General features: G+C 40.6%; 1 protein-coding gene across 1 annotated transcript in view; it reads left to right on the top strand.

Moving 5' to 3' along the window:
• igsf9bb (immunoglobulin superfamily, member 9Bb) overlaps positions 1 to 18,932 on the top strand; it is a 105,109-nt gene that overhangs the window by 28,411 nt on the left and 57,766 nt on the right. The window contains exon 3 of the mRNA XM_072375286.1: positions 12,301 to 12,447. Within this exon, the coding sequence (XP_072231387.1) occupies positions 12,301 to 12,447 (147 nt within the window). The remainder of the gene's footprint in view (positions 1 to 12,300; positions 12,448 to 18,932) is intronic.

Raw genomic sequence — 18,932 nt, 5'->3', positions numbered from 1 at the left:
AAAAAAGAAAATATTCACTGCAAACATGTTTGCCTGCAGGCTGCAGAGTACATGCACAAAAAAAATGGCCACAATTTCTGTGCGTGCCCCAGAGGAAATCTGAAAGCTTTGCAGAGCATGGAAAAAAGCACAAACCTGAACTACTGTTTGCTTTTTAAAAAGCTACATTTTGTCAGCCAACTCATCAGCGGGACTTCACTCTTTTAAGAGCAGTTCTAACTCACCTGTGGACCTGTTGTCTTCCTGCAACTACTCCCCTCCCACGAGACTTCAGGCTTTTGTTTCTTTGAGACTTGAGTAGAGATCCGTTCCATAATGCTGTGATAACAGCTTGAGCCTAACGACTGCAGATAAAAGTACTTCACTTTAATTCTCCCTTAGAGCGCATTGCTCCTCTTATTCATTGTCTTTCATGTGGGAGAACATTTTGTGACATTGTCACGTGATGATGTGGGAACCCAAAGTGCTCATACACCCACTTAAACATTGTGGAAGCAGAGCAACTTCAGGTGTTTGAATGTATGCTTTGGATAAAGAACACAAGAGGAAAAGAAATCATATTTGAAACGGATTATTTTCCAATTTCTCTGTTCCTCACTTAAAATCGCTGCAGTTGATTATGGTTTTAATATTGCATGCGACTATGTGCTCAAGCTGATTTGGCATCTGCAGTCTTATATCCGTGATGTTAGTTTTGGCCTTTGCTCAGCAGGGATAATACGCTTCTACCAGTGGATCAGTCTGAGTCGGTGCATTCCAGTTTGTAGAAGGGTGTTTTGTTTTTTTTCCTTCTGGCCTTATTAAAACCAGCACTTTCTTGACAGTGTTGTCTGATTGGCAGTGAGCTTACTAGGGTAGACTGTGATAAATTGACTTGGCGACACACTAATTTCGACAGCTTTAAAGCGATGACATTTCCTTTAGAGGCAGCAGCTTTTTTCAGTCTCTGATTATTTATGTGCTGAGCTCAAGGTGAAAGTTGCTGTGGAGATGAGGGGGATTTCCCCTGCTGCTTGCTTTAGCTTTCCTTTCCTCTGATCATTAGATTTCAGAAATATCTCACCTTCTGGTATGGATTTTGATCCAGAGACCTTTTTTAAATGCATTTATTCATGTCTTAACAAATTAACATGCGTTTCCTCCATGTGAGGGGGAGTCAGCAGCTACAGACATTTTGGATGATATGTAGAGATGATGGCCATGATTTATCCTGGGTTTCCCAGGCTTTTTGCCCCTTTTCATGAAGTCAATGCTACAATCCCTCTGTGATCCTCAAAACAGTAACATGGTACGATGGTAAAACTCAAAAAGTTGATTGATTCTTTAGATTTTGGGCACTTGACTTAGTAGTTACTCCGTGTTAAATAATTTTTTGCCCATAGTTTAATAGATTCATGAAGCCACGAATGTATTTCTGCTTTAACTGGACTAACCTCTTGATCTATAATGTGTTAGATTTGTGAAGATTGAAATAAAAAAATGTCCAGCAATGCAGAAGATACTCACTGGAACAGTTATTCATTCTGCTACATTTTTTTTTTTTTTACCGGCATTAAGCAGTTTATTTTAAATCGAGCTCCCCTTGTATTGGAGAAACATATATGGGCAAAGACATTAGATTTGTGTGGAGCAATTAAGAATGGCAAGCCTCTGTTATTGATCCATGAGACTAACAGAAGTTAAATATGTCCACTGTGTTTTATTACGCCTCTTTCACACGTGCATTGCTTTCCAATGTGGTAGCAACTGAACATATCCCCGTCACGTGTTAATTACCCCCTGGTGCTTTTCCGTGACAGATTGTGATGGCAATATGACTAAGTTGTATGCAGTAATATATATATATCAGTTTTAACACGGCTCACGTCCACAATAGCGGACGTTATCTGCTGTTCGGAACAGTCGGACCAGTCGTGACATAGAGTAAATAACACCGTTGTTCAAACTTTCCCGCTCTATGGTATCACTTGTGAAAATTAAATGCAACAACAAGATGGTTTTTTTTCTCAAGATGTAAGTAATAATAAGAGCTTGAAAAAGGGCAACTGGACATTTGACCTTTCATCCGAAAGGCTTCTTCAGTTCGAAACTAGATGGTGGTGAGTATCATCTTATAAGCAGAGAGGGTCGTTACAGTCACGTGTGTCACTGAACCCTCTGGCCAATGTGCATGTCATTTGAGTCTTTATCAGCTCTGGGGGGGGGGGGGGGGCTTTGGTCACAGGATCCAAGGTGTGAATGGTTGTAAAAACTGCCTGGAGTCTAGTGAACAAAAGAAAAGTGTCTGAGCTGCACCTGAAGCATCAGCTGTATTTTCTACTGCTCCAATCCCGGCCTTTTAAAAATAAAAAACTTCATAGAATCAATTTGTTTGTTAGCTTGATGTGAATCCTGAAAGAAAAACTGATTGTTTTCTAACAGCCGCACTGTTACTACAAACTCTTATGAGTAAAACACTGACTGAATTAAAACTCAGATTTTCACCTGTGTCCATCCACTGCTTCTACGTTTTACACAACCTCTGCATGTTTGACACGATGATGAATTTTTATGGTGAAAGGATGTTGTTTTGAGTAAACTGGGACTCTTTGAAGACCCTTATTTTACACCTCACTTTATGTAGCGTCTCATTAGCATGAATGACGAATATCATGCACGGACCGTGACTCTTTCTGTCACTTTCATAGGCAAGTCTGAATGAAACCATGTGGAACATTAACAGAGAAGTGACCAGTGTGGGAATGACGGAATGACTGAATGCCACGGCTCTGACAGGTTGATGAATCCATTAATTCTGCGTCTCTCATGTGTGAAAAGAGCCTAATTATGTCAGCTCGATGCACCCTCTTCTTCTGCGAGGGTTTAATGGTAATTTGCTGGAGAATTTGTGCCACCAGCTGTTTATCTCTACAGAATAACTCATGGTTAAATACTGTAACTGTAGTGGATGGAAAGAGGTACTTGCATTTGTGTTTGCTAATTTTGTTGATACCAGGTTAGAATTAAAGCTGCTGTGCCTTTGATACTTCTTTGATTTAGCTGTGACCAAATGCTTACAAACTATACAATCTCTCTCAACAGTGTGCTGGTTTTACAGCTACGTTTTGCTAATTGTTGTCCTTTGGCCCCTCATAGAGTGGAGTTTTGCTCTCCTGGTCACATAAACGGCATAAAGTTGAGATTTTGTCGAACTGAAGATTTAGTTTTCAGGCTGTATTGCAGGTTTCAAATGTTCAAATTTGTTCACAAACAGGTTAACTCTCTAATGAGAAACATGTTGCTGTTAACATGGTCGATGCTAATGTGGAGATCTCTTTGAAAGCCAGCTGATTGACTTACCCCATCTGCATCGGATAAAAGAAAAGGTTTCCTTTGCACTGTTCACCCCTCCTGCCTCCTAAGAAAAAAAAATAGTCTAACAGATACAGTGAAAAAGGAAACTGGTTGAAATACACATTCTTTGTATAGTCACATGCTTTGAAATAGTACATACCTATTCCCACATCGAGTGTGGGAACCTTGATTAGACTTATTTAGAAAAATAAAAGGATCAGTAGAAAATATATAATTAAAAAGCCTTTTGGATGGTAACAACTTGCGCTGTTCTTTAGTGAAGAATGTCTGGAAACAGGCCCGAACCCCTTACTCTTATTGCAGGGACGGAGGCTCAGGTGGGCCAAGCAGGTTGTCAGCACTCCTGCCTGAGCAGAGATGTGGTGGTTTCTTTCCGCTCGGTCTGAGAGGAATGAGCTGTAGTCACATGTGGCTGACTTGGCTGGGATTGATCTGCAATGTTTCACATTGCTGCAGACTTTCAACTATAGCAGGACTGACATTCGTTAAGCTGGCTATATTTCTTCTGCGCAGGCCGACCTGAAGCAGACTGATGTGTTGGTTGCTCTGAGGTTTGGCAAGCTGTGGGACTGTGCAGACAAGGGGAAACCATTTCATTTTGCAGCCCTCTTCTTGATATGAGACACACAAATTGAAGGAGTAGTCATAGTTTTGGGAGTGAGTAAGTGAATGTAAGGCTAGAGGAAGAGGGAGAGGAGTTGTCTCCTACAGCTATTGAAACAGAATATCAGAGTTACTGCTCCTTCATGCGATAGATCATAGATGTTATTTGTCTGAAATTTGGAAAATCTTTTGTTCTAGCAGATGAAAAGAAAGGTGAAGAGATTAGTAGAATACTCGGAAGATAACCCAATAGAATATAATGGCTCACAAAATGATCTAATAGATCAGTGAGGATGAAATTGCTGAATACTCATAGTGCACAAGGTTGAGCAAACAGGAGCAGAACAACAAGCATAGCAAAATTGATTATAGATAAAACTAATTCTAAGGCTGGTCCATAAGAGAAACCTCTGGGTATGCTTTGGGGTCTCCTCTCAGTTTTTCATGCATAAAAAACCAGGTCACAAGACGGCTAGTTCGATGCCCGAACCAGTGTGGTTTTGGTTGCATTTTGCATCCTTTTTATGAGCAGACCTAGAGAGAGGGGAGAAGAGCTGAGAACATTCATGCTACATCCATGAGGGGAAGAGAATGATAGATGAGTCACAGAGTTAACAGTTCAAACTTGTCAAAGTTCAAGAGCAGTCCTTGCCACGCAGTACGGGCAGAAATAAACAGACCACGAGGCTGGTAAGTTCTCAAAATGAATCACAGTATTACAACCCGCCTGAGTTTCCACAGCTCATGGGGACAGATGCTGCAGCTTTACCGCTCAGGCCATCGTCTCCACAGTTTCCAGGTCCACTGATCTTAATGACTTTGCTTTTGCTTGGTTTGGGCTTGTTTTCATAGATCGGGAAACATCAGCGCAGATATATCTGCGGGAGGATATTTCCTCCGATTTATGGGCTTGGTTAATTATTGTTCCACGTATATCTCTAATTATGGGATCACTAAACAATATCCTAAGTACCCTCTCCTTTCAAATGTCACCCTGTATAAACTGGTCCCACGAATTACCCTTCCAGTTCTGTTTTTTATCATTACAAAACACTCACTCACACTGTCAGAGTTCTCTATAATGAGCAATTGCTGTCTGACTACTCACATTTTTGTTTAAGTGCATGACCCAGACAACAGGCGATCTTAAAGGTGGCTACGCAGTATACTCTCTCAAACCACTTTATTAGGAGCACCTGCGCATTGTAGTTCAACCCAATACAAAAACAGCTCTGCCATGAACTCTGCTTTCACGATTCGTGAAAGGGAAGAAAAGCCAGCTAACGTTACTTAAATGTTTCTTTTAAATCTTCTTGTAGAAGCCGATCTACTCGTCTTCCCTGTAGAAACGGTAACGGTTTCTGCAACCGAATATAACCAGAGATACCTCTCAGTAGGAAATACTGTACCATGTTTGTATTTTGGGATTTTATCATATATTTAAAAGTGCAATGTTGTAAAGACTGCAGTTGTTGAGTATCACTGACAACCAACTGGTTTCGAGGGCTTCTCTGCTTGGGTCACAGTAAGAATGAGACTTATTGTATCTTTCTCTTTACAACACTGAGATATAGGCGGATGTAGGCTGACGCCAACCTCCCACTCTGCTTCTGGTTGAACATTATATTAATGTTACATCATGGAGAAAAGTCACAGGTCACAGTCAAAGCTGCTGAGATACATAGAGGCTTACATTGTGCCTTCTTTAAACGGTGGCGATATAGACGGATTAATGAGTTGAGCCAACTGCACGGGTTCTATTTCCTTTAAGTTCGTCTGCATTTGGTTGAAAAAAGCCTTTGTTTCATTATTTTCTTGACAGCGGAAGAGGGGGATACTAGTTGAACACAGAGGAAGGACATGCATTGATAGCCAGGCGGCATAAGCGATGAGGAATCTGAAAATGGAGGAAACCAGAGAAAAAAAAGAAACAAAGCAGTCCTAAAGTGGCTCCAGACTACATTGTTGAATGAGCTTTAACATTGTGGAGGATCTCCAAGCTGACTCGCAAAATCTGTCATTTTTCAGAATGACTAGCACCAGCAGACATTTTGTGGAGCTCTTCTTTGCTACTTTGTTAAAGTTCTTCAGAATGTTTGAGACCGAGATTTAAATCTGAGAAAGTGTCACTCCTGAGTGAAATCTGAAGTACGAGCGGGAGTTGAAAGAATGATCATAAAATTATAATCAAGAAAACTGTTCTGCTGTTCATTTTCTTTAAAAATAACACCTATATTCCTCCTGCTACTTTCCCCAAAGCTATATCAAGGGTATAAATAGAGAAGTGCATTGAAGTTGCAACTGGTCTTGTTGGATCACGAGGCAGATTTTTGGTTGGTGTTGATCCAGGATCAGACTTTGCCAGAACCCTGACAAATATTTGATCCAAATTGTTGATTTGTCATCAAATATTACGACGTTAGCAAACTGCAGTACATCCTGACTCGATACCATTGCAGTGGTAACCAATCAACCGCAACAATGTAGGTAACCTCAGATAAATAAGTTGAGCCAAGGCAAGTCTTCTTACTTAATGTCAATCGTGATGAGTGGAGCTCTGACAGACTGCCAAGTGGTGGCTGCAGGAATCAGATGGAAGAGGCAGAAAGTGGAACTAGATTGATCAGGACAAGATCAGTGAACAGCAATCCATTGTATGGTTGCTTTTCCTGCCTCACCTTTACACTTATCACGTCCCTATAACTCCATTTACAAAAACCTACAACGGGATTGTACAATCTCCTTGACTTGACCATCTAAAGGTGTTCAATGTCATTCACAACCTTTTTGACGGCTAAATAGTTGTGTGTGTAGCAACGTTTCTGACGGTACTGAGAAGTGATCTTATTGTGGTTGCCTTCCTGTCAGTGTGCTGGTCCAGCAGCTCACTCAAAGACAACAGAGAAGACTTGTTGTTCTGCAGGAGGTTGTTCCACAACTCGAGGCCTGATAGGGTCTCAATGAAAAGTGGTGACACTGGCGGCAATACTGTGTTGGTATACGCTGCAGGGAACTCTGGAGTATAATCTGATGCCTAGCCGTACATTTATGTGCAGACATGTCAAGAGTCCTGTTGACAATGTTAGCACTGACACTGTCTTGCTGCCTTCTTCTGTTGCCATGTCAACAACTGGGAGAAAGACACATAGATTGACCAAGGAGATAGCACCCAATCTAGTGCTGCAAGTCAAAAACCACATGACAACTCTGTAGCTTGAGTTGTTAAATATCTTCCCCCAAGTGGGACTTTTTCAGGACCAAGAAATGGGTTTGCACGAGGATCGTATGCCTAATCTGGGGGTGTGCCTAATCTATCAGTAAATCGCTGTTCTCCAATCGATCGACAGATTCTCTGACTTCAGTCACACATACTCGGAGCTCATGCATATCTCGTCATATCTGGGCTGGGTAAATGTACCCTGCTTGAGGAAATAACTGGATGCTCTTTGAAAGGATTAATTACTGTTGTGGGGATACACGCTGCTGAATTCACCACTGAAAGAGACGGCTTTCAAGTTTTCCTACACTGGGATTTTATGTGTAATAATAACATAATTGCTACTGAACGCAGTTAATGAAATATACAAAACAAGGCCAAAGAGAGCATTGTGTTCTTTTAAATGCCACCAAAGCCCCTCAGAGACACGTCACCTCGGTGTAGTAGCAGCTATAGCGCAAACTCCAAATACTTCCAGAATTTTGCAAAATATAGCTCCCCTCACCAACATCATAAGAAAAAGTGACTAACTAACCCTAACCCTTTGCTTTGTCATAGAGTAATTTGAATGCAAAGTTAGTGCTAACACACTTGTGGATGTACCAAAATTTCATGGTCCCAGCTTTTGAATGCTTGTCCTCTGATTCATTTTGATAATATAAAAGCTTAAGCTGTCATTTTGAGCTCTGAGACTATTTTCTGAATGTTTACAATCCATCTTTTTAGGTGTGTAGAATTCTTGAGAAACCATTTTTATGTGTTAAACCTGTTAAAGAACCATTTCAACAGCAGGCCTCTTCACCTGCCACGTAACATTTTGGAAACCCCTCAGCAGCAGTTTTCTAACAACCGCATTGCCAAATAATCAATCACAACAAAGTGGAGCGTCAACCCAGCTGAATATCTGTGGCCAACCAACAGCTGTGTCACAGTTTAGTGTTTCCTGGTTGAAGGTATGTTGTATTGAGTACAATTTGCAGCACTTTTATACTATTTGTGAGCAAAAGATTTAACAGCAAATCTGGGCGGCTACAGCTTTGGAGAAACAGTTTTCATCCACCAATCGTCGTTGGTTCAGTGCCTGACTTTGCCTTGGCCAAGGTACCGAACCCACATTTGTCCTACTCGTAGTTGTCATGGGTAAAAAAAACGTGTGCTAAATGTGAATATAATTCCTCACTATCCCTGCCGCACAGGAAATGTCAGAGAAAGACCTTATTCGCAAGTTTTGTCCAGAGACCAAAGAAATCTCTTTGCAACTTCAAACTCATAAAAAAATAGATAAAAAAGGGACTTATGAAAATTTTTTAAAAATTGCTTTGATTGTCACATTTACTTTGACTTTTATTTCACTGAAGATATTTAATTATTATTTTTGAGCCCAAGATATTAAGTCTTTGTCCCTTCAACTTCATTTAATTTGTTGATATATGCATATAATGTTAGCATTTTTTGTATTTCAGATCTGCAATACATTCCAAAAAAGTTGTTATTACCACTTGGTGATGTTGCAACTTTTGCCACGACTCTTAAGATGTTCTGGCATTGTGGATAACAAGTGATGACAGGTCAGGACTGCAGGCAGGCTGTCCAGTACCTGCACCCGGTTCTTATTCAGTCACGCCTTTATAATCTAGGCAGATTAGCTTTAATGCTGCATCACATAAGTGTGAATGAGCTCTGTTAGGAGCACTGAAACAAACCCACACCATCACAAAGCCTGCTTTTGGTCTTGTTAAAAAAGTCTGGATGGCCCTTTTCATTTTTGGTTTGAAGCACACTGCATCCATTTCTTCTCAGAGATCTAGAATACTGATTGGTCTTAGCTCTATACATGTTTCCACTATCCCAGAAAAGTACCCACCATCCACTAAAGTATCCATCCCAGATACCTCCAGAGTCCAGAGAAGCTGGTGGGTAAGCTTAACGTAAGGCTTCTGTTTATGCCCACGTGGTTATATCAGCCTCTTGCTGTGTGACAATTCTTGATACAGTTCTGTCTGAGGGATTGAAAACCATGAGTGTTCAGTTTATACTTGCACCACTGCTCCTTATGCATGGAAACGCTCTCAGATTCATTGGATTGTTTCACAACATTCTACACTGTCGAGGAAGAAATGTTCAAATCTCTTCCCATCTTTCTTTCAGGAACATTTCAATCTAACAGATAAGTGATTTTTCTCACACCTTTGTTAACAAACTGGAGATTCTTCATCCATCTTTACTCCTTGAAGAGTCAACATGTCCATCTTTAATTAAAAAAAAATCATCAATACAATCATCTGTTGGCATGAAATAACATCAATATTATTATTTTTTTAGCCAAACATTAATAGCCTTGAATTGCCCTGATCCATCTTGTTAATTTTAAATTTTTTGTAAATGTGTTACAGGCCCTTCTTATTACATAAAACTGCCTGAAATTGAATTTTTTGTACTATTCACCTTTTTCTGACACTCCTTGGGGGCTTTCTCTTTCTTGCTGTAGTTTAAAAAGGAAATCTGCAGGAGTGCGATTGCTCAGTGATGACATCATCCACACATCAATTGTAAGGGGCTGGCACAAGGATAGTTTTCACTTTATCCATCTGTATGACATCTGAGCCTAAGTGTTGTGCAGTGGGGATCCCCATAAACTGCAGGCTTGATGTTCTGTGTTTTTGCGAGCAATAAGATTTGCATGACAAACAAACCCTGCGTTTCACTGGGGGGATTTGAGATATTATCTTAGCACTTTTGCTGCAAAGGATACAAAAAATTCAAAACCAGCTGACTAGCGTTGTCATGTATGGACTTGACTTTGAAGCACGATCTGTAATTTTACATCACTAAGGAAAGGCCACTGACATTTGAAGAGACTTCTATAAAAATAAAAAAAAACTACTAACCTGCTACTTTAGATACAGGTGATTAGATTCAGCATTTGTGGAAGCTGGCAGCAATAATAAGCAAAACTTTGATTCAAACATAATTCACTAATATATGATATTTAATAGTCGAAATGATTGTATTCCGTTTCGGATGTCCCACCGGCTACCTCCTCAGGTTTGTTGAGGTGGAGATTCAAGGCAAGCTTGTCAGTCATCAGTGCTCTTTCCAGCTTTTCTGAACACACATACTCACATAACCTGCTCAGGCTGCGGCATTCCAAAGCGATCCATTGCTTGGTTAAAACATCTGATGGCTCTGGGGAGCCTGAGCCTTAGCTATTAGCACATCTGATCTTTTTTTTTCATATTTTCAAGTGGACCAGCTATTTTACTGGGCTGCTGTGTCTCCCAAGATCTCGTTAGCAGCACCTCTGAGCTTTGACGGATCAAGGATCCTTGTTCAGAATGATACAGAGTCCCCAGGCGGTCATATTCCGAACTCTCAGGCTGCGCAATTAATTGGAGTAAGTCTGAAGCATTGTACTGTACCATTATCTGCTTTATGCCACTCATATACAGTATGTTGCAAAAATGTAAATTTAGGTGGATTTTGAGAGGCATGGAGTATCCCTGGAAGAGCTGCCCTTGTTGAACCTTGACCCAGCATTACAGCATTTAATTATTTTGAGATAATCTGCCATTTTTATTATCTCAGAGTAGTGAGAATGAATTGACTGGCAAATTCAGTCAGCTATCACTAACCGGGGCAGACAGTGACACCCCAGCTAGTGTAAGCAGGTAAATAAATAAACAGGTGAATACATTTCTGAATCAATAACCTTTGCTTCTAAAGAAAGTAAATCTGCAGCGAGGAGACAAAACACAGCTGAAACTAGTTTCATGTGTTCGTCAAGTACAGAAGGTGTTACCGTTTATGTTTGGGGAAAATCATCAAACTCCATGTTCAAAACTTTTTCTTTTTTCTAAAATATGAGGTGGTGGTGCAAATTACAAGCCACGCTTGCCCCGGCATACAGATGCATCAGATGCAGCTGCTGGTTTAAGAGTAAAGTCTTCCTGGCATTAGATGGTTGTTCCTGGTTGAAGCATGTGCTGACTTACAGATACAGTTTCTGAGACGCTGGTATTGAGAGTGACTTTGAATGTTATTCTGTGTGACAACACAGACTTTCACTTTTATGCTTGGATAAATCAAGTCCAGAAATGACACTCAGTAAACTGTCAGGACAGATTGTTAACTCTCAAAGCTAAAGGGGAAATGGAACCACAGTTAGTGTTAAAACCCTCCAGGTTTGCCTTCAAAATCTCCTGTTGACTCCAGTATCCTCATTAGATGCGCCTAAAAAAAACCCTCATCATTTTTCCTAAAGTTCTGGTCTGATGTGTTGCTTTTTATTGACCGTCAGTGAACCAGCCAAATCCCTGGTTTACAATGTTGAAAATTGCTACACATTGATATCTATTAATTATTAAACAGCAGTTGTGTCATTGTTGAAAAGGGATTTTGGAAGGCAAACAAACATCTTTGTTGTATCATGAGGAATACACACAAAGTGGGGAGGAAAGGGAAAGAGTTTGGGGGTGGGGGTGTTAATCAATGAGGAAGAACCAGGCTTTGATAATGTTGATGTTTTTAGCTGGTGTGTGCACCCTGAAAGCCCTTTGTTTAGCCGCTATTGCCATCTGTTCCACCCCCCCACCCCCCTTTCAGTAGTTGATCTGTAATAGTGAAATCCAGCTATTCCTGATACCGTTTACCAAGTCAGAAGTCAATTCTGATTTCAGTGAAGCCCCGAGGACTCTCAGGTTGTCATTTTGGCCACTTCCCATCCCTAAAAGGAAGCAATGACCTGTCTTTGCCTCAGTCTGTCTTTTAAAATAGACCGCCAATCGCATGGAGATGAGAACACTGACGCCGACAGCACTGACAGCTTTGATGTTTTGTTGCAGGTTAACCGCGTCTTTGTTAAGCAGGCATTTATGCACTGTGATGCTTCCACCCACGCTAACGGTGTACTCTGTGATCCCTGCATATTTATATCTGAACTATTCAAAGGTTCATTTTCTCTTTAACATTCATCGGGTGTTCTACTGCTCTCACCTCTTTAGACATTCACCTCTCATCTGTCCCTCTCTTCACTTTCTTGATTTCCCTCAATAAATTCAATCCACCCATCCTTCTCATCTCTCTGTGTCCCCTCCTGCTGATGCCTAATCTCCGTATCTCTTGGCCAGGTCGGGCCAGTCTGCACGGCAAGTCCTCCCTGCGGATAGAGAATGTGCGTTCAGACGACCAAGGCTGGTACGAGTGTAAAGTTCTGATGTTGGAGCAGCAGTATGACACCTTCCACAACGGCAGCTGGGTGCATCTAACTGTCAATGGTAAGAACCATCATGCATTATTAAAGCTGATCTGTGCAAAGAACTAGGAAACAGTGGAATGCCAGAGTATATCAGTACTCAAGTAAATATCAATCAGTTGTCTTTGGAAATGTTATACTTTATTGTGTTTGTATCCGAAGTGAATGGGATGATTTGTCGTTTTTTTATTTCGTTTTACCATCATAGCTCAATATTTTTAGGGGGAGTACCAAGTAGGATTACCAAGAAGAAACTGAGATAACTGATAAGATAGCATACATTTACTTCAACCAGACACAACCAGAAAGACAAGACCACAAGAAGACCACACAGAGATATGCAAACCAACTCCAAGTAAACGACAAAGAGACTAACAATGAGCGTAAAGAGACACGAAAAAACCTGAAGACAAATAAAGGAGCTTGCAAAGATGCACAAAAGTACCACAAAGTAGTTGAACATAACCCTACAGAAGAAACCAAACAGACAAGAGAGTCAACCGAAACACAAATTTGATTCAAATTGTTTGCAAAGAGACAAAATTAATCCCTTCTGGCCCAGACTAGTTTTCTTTTAAGACCAAACTGAACAATCATGGGCTTTATATAACTTCCTGTGTCATTCTCATCAGGACTTTAAAGGTGTCACTTAGCAGCCATCTGACTCAGCCATTATTGTTTTCACATGAGAGCACCAGACCAACACCTCAGTGTAAACTGGTGTCAACACTCACAGGAGACAGGAAAAACTAACAATACTCCTGCCTTCACTTGGTAGCTCAAGCATTCATCATCACTTCATCAGACAGTATATGATGATGCTTGTTGCTGTGGTAACCGACACCAGATACGACCCTGTATGCTCGGCCGACCCCCACCCCGGTGGTCATGGCACATTAGCTCAGTTTCATCAGCGTTGCTCTTGTTCTGCCTGACTTCGCCTTGCTGCTCGTGTCTTTCTTTCCCAGATGTGTGGAAGGCCTCAGGCTCATTCCTCCACTGCCTTTTAGTGTCCCATCACCAAACCAGGCTTTCTCTGCCTCTTTCTGTTATTCCTCCACTGCCTTTTAGTGTCCCGTAACCGAACTAGCCTTCCTCTGCCTCTTTCTGTTATTCTTCCACTGCCTTTTAGTGTCCAAACCAGACTTGAGCCACAGCACTTTCATCAGATGAAGTAGTTAGTGTGTGGTGTTGCACAGCTGACAAGGATGTCAGTTAAACTGAAACTGTGGCTCAGATTTATTATTCTTGCTCGTGTCTCACGCCTCTTTTTCATCAGCGTGTCTGCCCTTTACATTTTGTCGATCAGAATGTGAGAAAAGGGGTGAGATTGCTGTGAAATTAGAGGTAGAGATTTTTGAGTGTTGCAAAACACTGTTTTTCAACAAGAAAAAAGGGGAACAGCTTTGAATTTGTTCCCATCGTGGCTGGTGGTTAGTAAGAAAACAAAAATACCAAATGAATTGAAATCCTGCTTAGTTTGCACATAAAACCCTACAGTAATGCATGGTGAAAAAGGTAATTATTGCTGTTACTTTGAGTTAGAACTGTCAGATGAAACAGATGAAAACAGCATGACTATCGTGGCCAAAGGAATTCATGATAATGATATTATTGTGATATTCATAGTCAATGAAACTATAGATAAATAATCCTATGAGTTAATATAATCTTTACCTTTTATCTATCACTTGTGTTGAGCATATTTTGGAGCAGCTGTTTCCATCAGTTCTCTAAACCCTTTCAGTTCTAAAGGCCCTCATATCCTTTGCTTTGAAGTATGCATTGATTTAATGATCCTGATGGACATTATCCATGCCTTCTTTTCTTATTCATTGCTTCAAAGAACATTAACTGACCTGAATCACTTGATTGCTTGATCTTTGCCGCTGCCTAACTCCTAAGACATCCTTGTTTCCCATTTCGGGAATAGCAAAATAACTTAAAATGACTGAAATTTGCAGGATGATGGATGCAGATGTTGGTGACCAAGTTAGTAGTATTTATCCCACTTAATGCTAACTGTTGATATACTTTACATGCAGACTACCTACGCTCGCCCGTCAACTCCATCATGGTTTTACATGGCAGCAACTTAACACACCTGCTTGTGGCATGAGCGTAAGTCAGCTACTGCCTTATTAACCCCAGTGTGGCATGAAGGTGAACAACCAGAGTTAGAGCGCAGTACCAACCTTTAGTATGTTGTTAACCGGAAAGTAACTACTGCTGGATTATTGAAGATATCATCATATGCCTGTTACTAACGCAATCTTTCTTTTTTCTTATATTACAGTTATTGTCTACTGCTGTAGAGAGTTTAATAAGACTTTATGATTTCTATAAAAGGCATAAAGTGTAAAATTAAACACTTTTCAACACATTAGGTAAGATAAGTTAGTGTATAATTATGGCAGGCAAATATGGCAAAGAATAATGATCTCTGTATTAATTTCTCTGTTAATTACTGGTGCTCTAGTCGGCCAACATTTAATTTAAAATAATTGAATCAGCAATCATAGAAAGGGCCGATTATTATTTCCAAACGGAGAGCTGCACAGTCTCAAGCAAAGCCCGTTAGAGGGCAATGTGAGAACGCAGAGCTGGAGTCGAGGAGAGTAGCTATTATTTCTATTGAGGCTTCATATCAAGGTCGGATCTCTCTCACACATGAGAGTAAAGTGATGTAAACAGAAAACCTTGCGCTCAACTGATAATGTCGGCATTACAAGCAGCTAGCAGTGTCAATAGAAAAGCTGCACAGCATGGATAATTCAACTGGAGTTGACTACACAAGTCCTTATGCTACTGTGAGTTTAATAGATATTTCCAGATGAGTGTTAAACAATGTCTGGGCAGACCGTGGCTGGACTGCTGGCCTACATAAAAAACAAAATTAAACAACACAAAAAAGTAGGGAAAAAAATCGAGTAGCCCACTGGGAAATGCTTTCATTTCATCTGCCTCAGTATATTTCTTGTTAACTCGCCGTGTTGTTCTCATTTCATCGAAATTATGTACATTTTGCCTTGTGAATATAAAATCAGCTGCTCTCTCTCTTCTCTTATCTGGGTACTTATTATGTTAATAAAAGTAGTACATTATTAAAATAATGATGCATTATAAATCAAGGGCTTCAAACACGTGATCGATGCTCTTCCGTAGTATAATTCAATTAGTAAAATTACACTGATATACAGATATATTCAGAATCTTCAGATATATTTACAGTTGTATTTGCATCATTACATAAGCAAACAGAATGCCTTCATATTTCCTGTCTTGCTCACATTCATCCTTGTCAGCTGCAAGGCTGCTGCACTGGTAAAAAATTGGCTGGCCCCATATTTAGAGCATGCAATATTGTGCATGCAATAGGGCAAGCTCTTCCTTCTCTCTGTCTACACCGGCACAGGTGACCTGAAGCTGCTTTAGTTTAAGTTTGGTGCTTTCTTGAGAAAAAATGTTTAAATGGTGCAGCTGTTTGGTAACAAGAAGGACCCAAGAAGACTTCTGCACATGGCCATGAATTGATTCGGTGTTTCAAAACCTTGGCTGATGCTGTGGGCTGTTTGCTATGTCAGTGGATTGACTGATGATGTCTAATGCTTATAACCGCGATCAGCATAAATTTAATTTCATACGAATGCTGAGATCCCTTTATTGTCCAGCCCTAATTAAGATTCTTTTATTAACTATTTAAGTGTTAAAAATGTGGATAGAAAGTTAAAGTTAACTGTCCCCCAGGCCTCAGACCCTGAACTAGCTAGTTAAGAGTCATGTCAACTGTTATCTGAACAGTCAGCAGCCACTGACTCGTCTAAGCAGCTGCTTAACACTATGAGAATGAAAATAAATGATGCCCTCGCAGCAGGAGAAGGCTATAAAAGAGTAGTTTCATTAGGATCTGTTTGGTGTTTAGTGTAGTAGTCAAAACACACCCAAACTTCATATAAACACCTTTGAGTTTCTGTCAGGATGCTGAATAATTTAGGGCTTGTGGGCTCAGTGTGAACCACACCTGACCACCAAACACAGATCATCCCTCAGTGGTAATGCTGCACTAAGAAGAAAAAGAAAATCAGGTGGTAACCAGTATCATCAGAGTTTAGAGTTGCGCTGAAATAATCTTTAAAGCTCAGTGCCCGGCTTCACTTCTATTCATAGCTACTCATTTGCAATACACCTCTCCCCATCACTGTCAAACATCAGGGCTTGTCAGTGATTACACCGAGCACTTAATCTGTCAGCCTTGTTGGCATTGATGAGTAAGTGCTGCATTTAGATTTCTGGTTAGATGAATATAGGCTGCAGCTCATGCTCATTTCTTCTATGAACTGACATATCTGCCTCATTCCCATGGTGTTCCTGTGTTTAGAGTAGCAGCAATCAGCTGTGGGGACATGTCACTGGCAGAATGTGAAGCAGTTGATGGATGGGGTAGTTAGTAAAACACATTGTGTTTCCAGGAATGATGTGGCTCCTGTGAAAAATGTTGGCTTGGTATTTTTGAAAGGAATGGCAGGTTGGATATTGCTTGGAATTAATAGTTTAGCCGTAGGTCTTCTTCTTACCTACTGAGCGCTATAGAAATTGGGTGAATGAAGAAACGCTGTATATTCATGCAGGATTGTGTTCAGACTCCCAGTTTTAGCTCCCCAACATCACTATATTTAACTCTAATGAAATGGTTCTGAGTCGTATTGTTTCTTTGCTCACTCTAAGAGAACAGACCCTGATCCTGCAGGAGGTGATGTCAAAGACACAAGGTTTATATCTCACGGGGTTAGTCCTCAGCAGCTTCCCTAAAATAGCTCCTGGACATCCTTGTGTCTGCTCTCCCTGTGTTCTGCTGCAGACCTCTGCAGTGCCTGTGTGCTGCACACCCGCTCTGTTCTCCCTCTTCACTCTCACTGGGTCTTTCCCCTCTGTCATATTCCCCTTCACCTCCTATAAGCATTTGACACTTGCATTCTGCAAGATCATTTTAACATCCTTTACATTATGTAATGATGCTACAACTAGGCTATAAATGTTTCTTCCATGCTGGTGGCTGCCGTGCAACACACTTAGCAGTTGCATTTTATTGCTCACAGATACGATGACACTGCACAGAACAGATCAGCGGTGCTCCGACCCCATAACGGTAATCACAGACATGAATCACATCTCATTACCTGCACTTTTAGCATGATGCAGCTAATAATGACCACTGATCAAAGTCAGCGTACTATGCTGAAAAGCACGGCAATTTTTCCATGCATTCACTTATCCACACTAGAACCTGCATCATGAGTTTCTTTAAACAATTTGTCAAGGTGCCACTGGTTTTGATCATTTTGTACTTATTTTTAAAAAGTAGAAATAAGCTCGTCGAGTTTGGAAAAATAATCCACAGCACAGTTTGAACAATAGTCCTGTGAGCGAAGACATCAAAACAGTCGTGTGACACCAGCTGTTAATTTTCTGCATATCTTCTTAGGATTTGATCAACCAACACTGCAGCTCGTGAAGTCGATGCTTTGTTAAGCCTTACGATCACTTTTCGGGAGTCATAGTGTCCTTGAATGCACCGCCAGGCAGCATTGTAAAAATAGTTCCTCCTCACAGCTACAGTTCATGGAACAGTAATGTAACTCTGTCCTAATGTAAAGGTGGCAAGTTTCAGGGCTCTGCATCATACCAGTGGGTCAGTGAAATGGCAACTCTTATTCATAGACACCAGTATGAATGGCAGTTGGTGAGGATATAGGACATTGTGACTCAGTTTGTCATTCCTTTATAGATATGGATAGACTGGTAAGAAGTTGTAGATTTAAAAGGTGATTGATCAAGGCCTCCAAAAATAAAGCTGTATCAGGAATAGATGGAAAAATCTCTGCCGTACGCCAGTTATAAGAATATGCTATACTTGTATGTATATGCCCATACATTATTGTGTATTAGAGCCTGTGGAATCATTACACTGATGTGATCTGAATGAGGTATCTGGCAAAGTGTGGCATGGCAAAATGTGAGGCGTGGAATTAGCACTATGTCCTGGTTCATGGCTGCAGATGGAATAACATGTTAGCATTGTAGAGGACACAGGATTATATATGTAAGCAGATCAGCTTCCGTCCTAAGTTGATTAGATCGAGAATTGAATGTTGCTGGGAATTATGTCCGAACAAAATCTGTACTCAATCACTAACAATGGTGTCAACATGCACATGCAAATAGGATGGAGTCGGCATGGGATAAACAGGACGGGGCAGTTAGAAAACACTGAAAAAAATGTTTTTTTTGGGAAGAAGTGCCAGTTGTCTTGTATGATCCTCCTTCCTCATAATCTAGGCAGCCCTGAGCTAAAGAGGATTTTAAAAACTGGTTTTACTAAAAGTCAGATCCCTGGCAGAGTAAAATGTCTCTTGTTTTCAGAGAAAATAAAATGCAGTTGTTGGAAGTGATCAGATGCTGAAAAAAACCCAACAACAACAAAGAAACACATTTTTTTGCATTTCTTGT

This window comes from Leuresthes tenuis, unplaced genomic scaffold (assembly GCF_036924035.1).
Source record: "Leuresthes tenuis unplaced genomic scaffold, fLeuTen1.0.hap1 SCAF_21, whole genome shotgun sequence".
NCBI lineage: Eukaryota > Metazoa > Chordata > Actinopteri > Atheriniformes > Atherinopsidae > Leuresthes > Leuresthes tenuis.
This window is presented reverse-complemented; position numbering and strand designations above follow the sequence as displayed.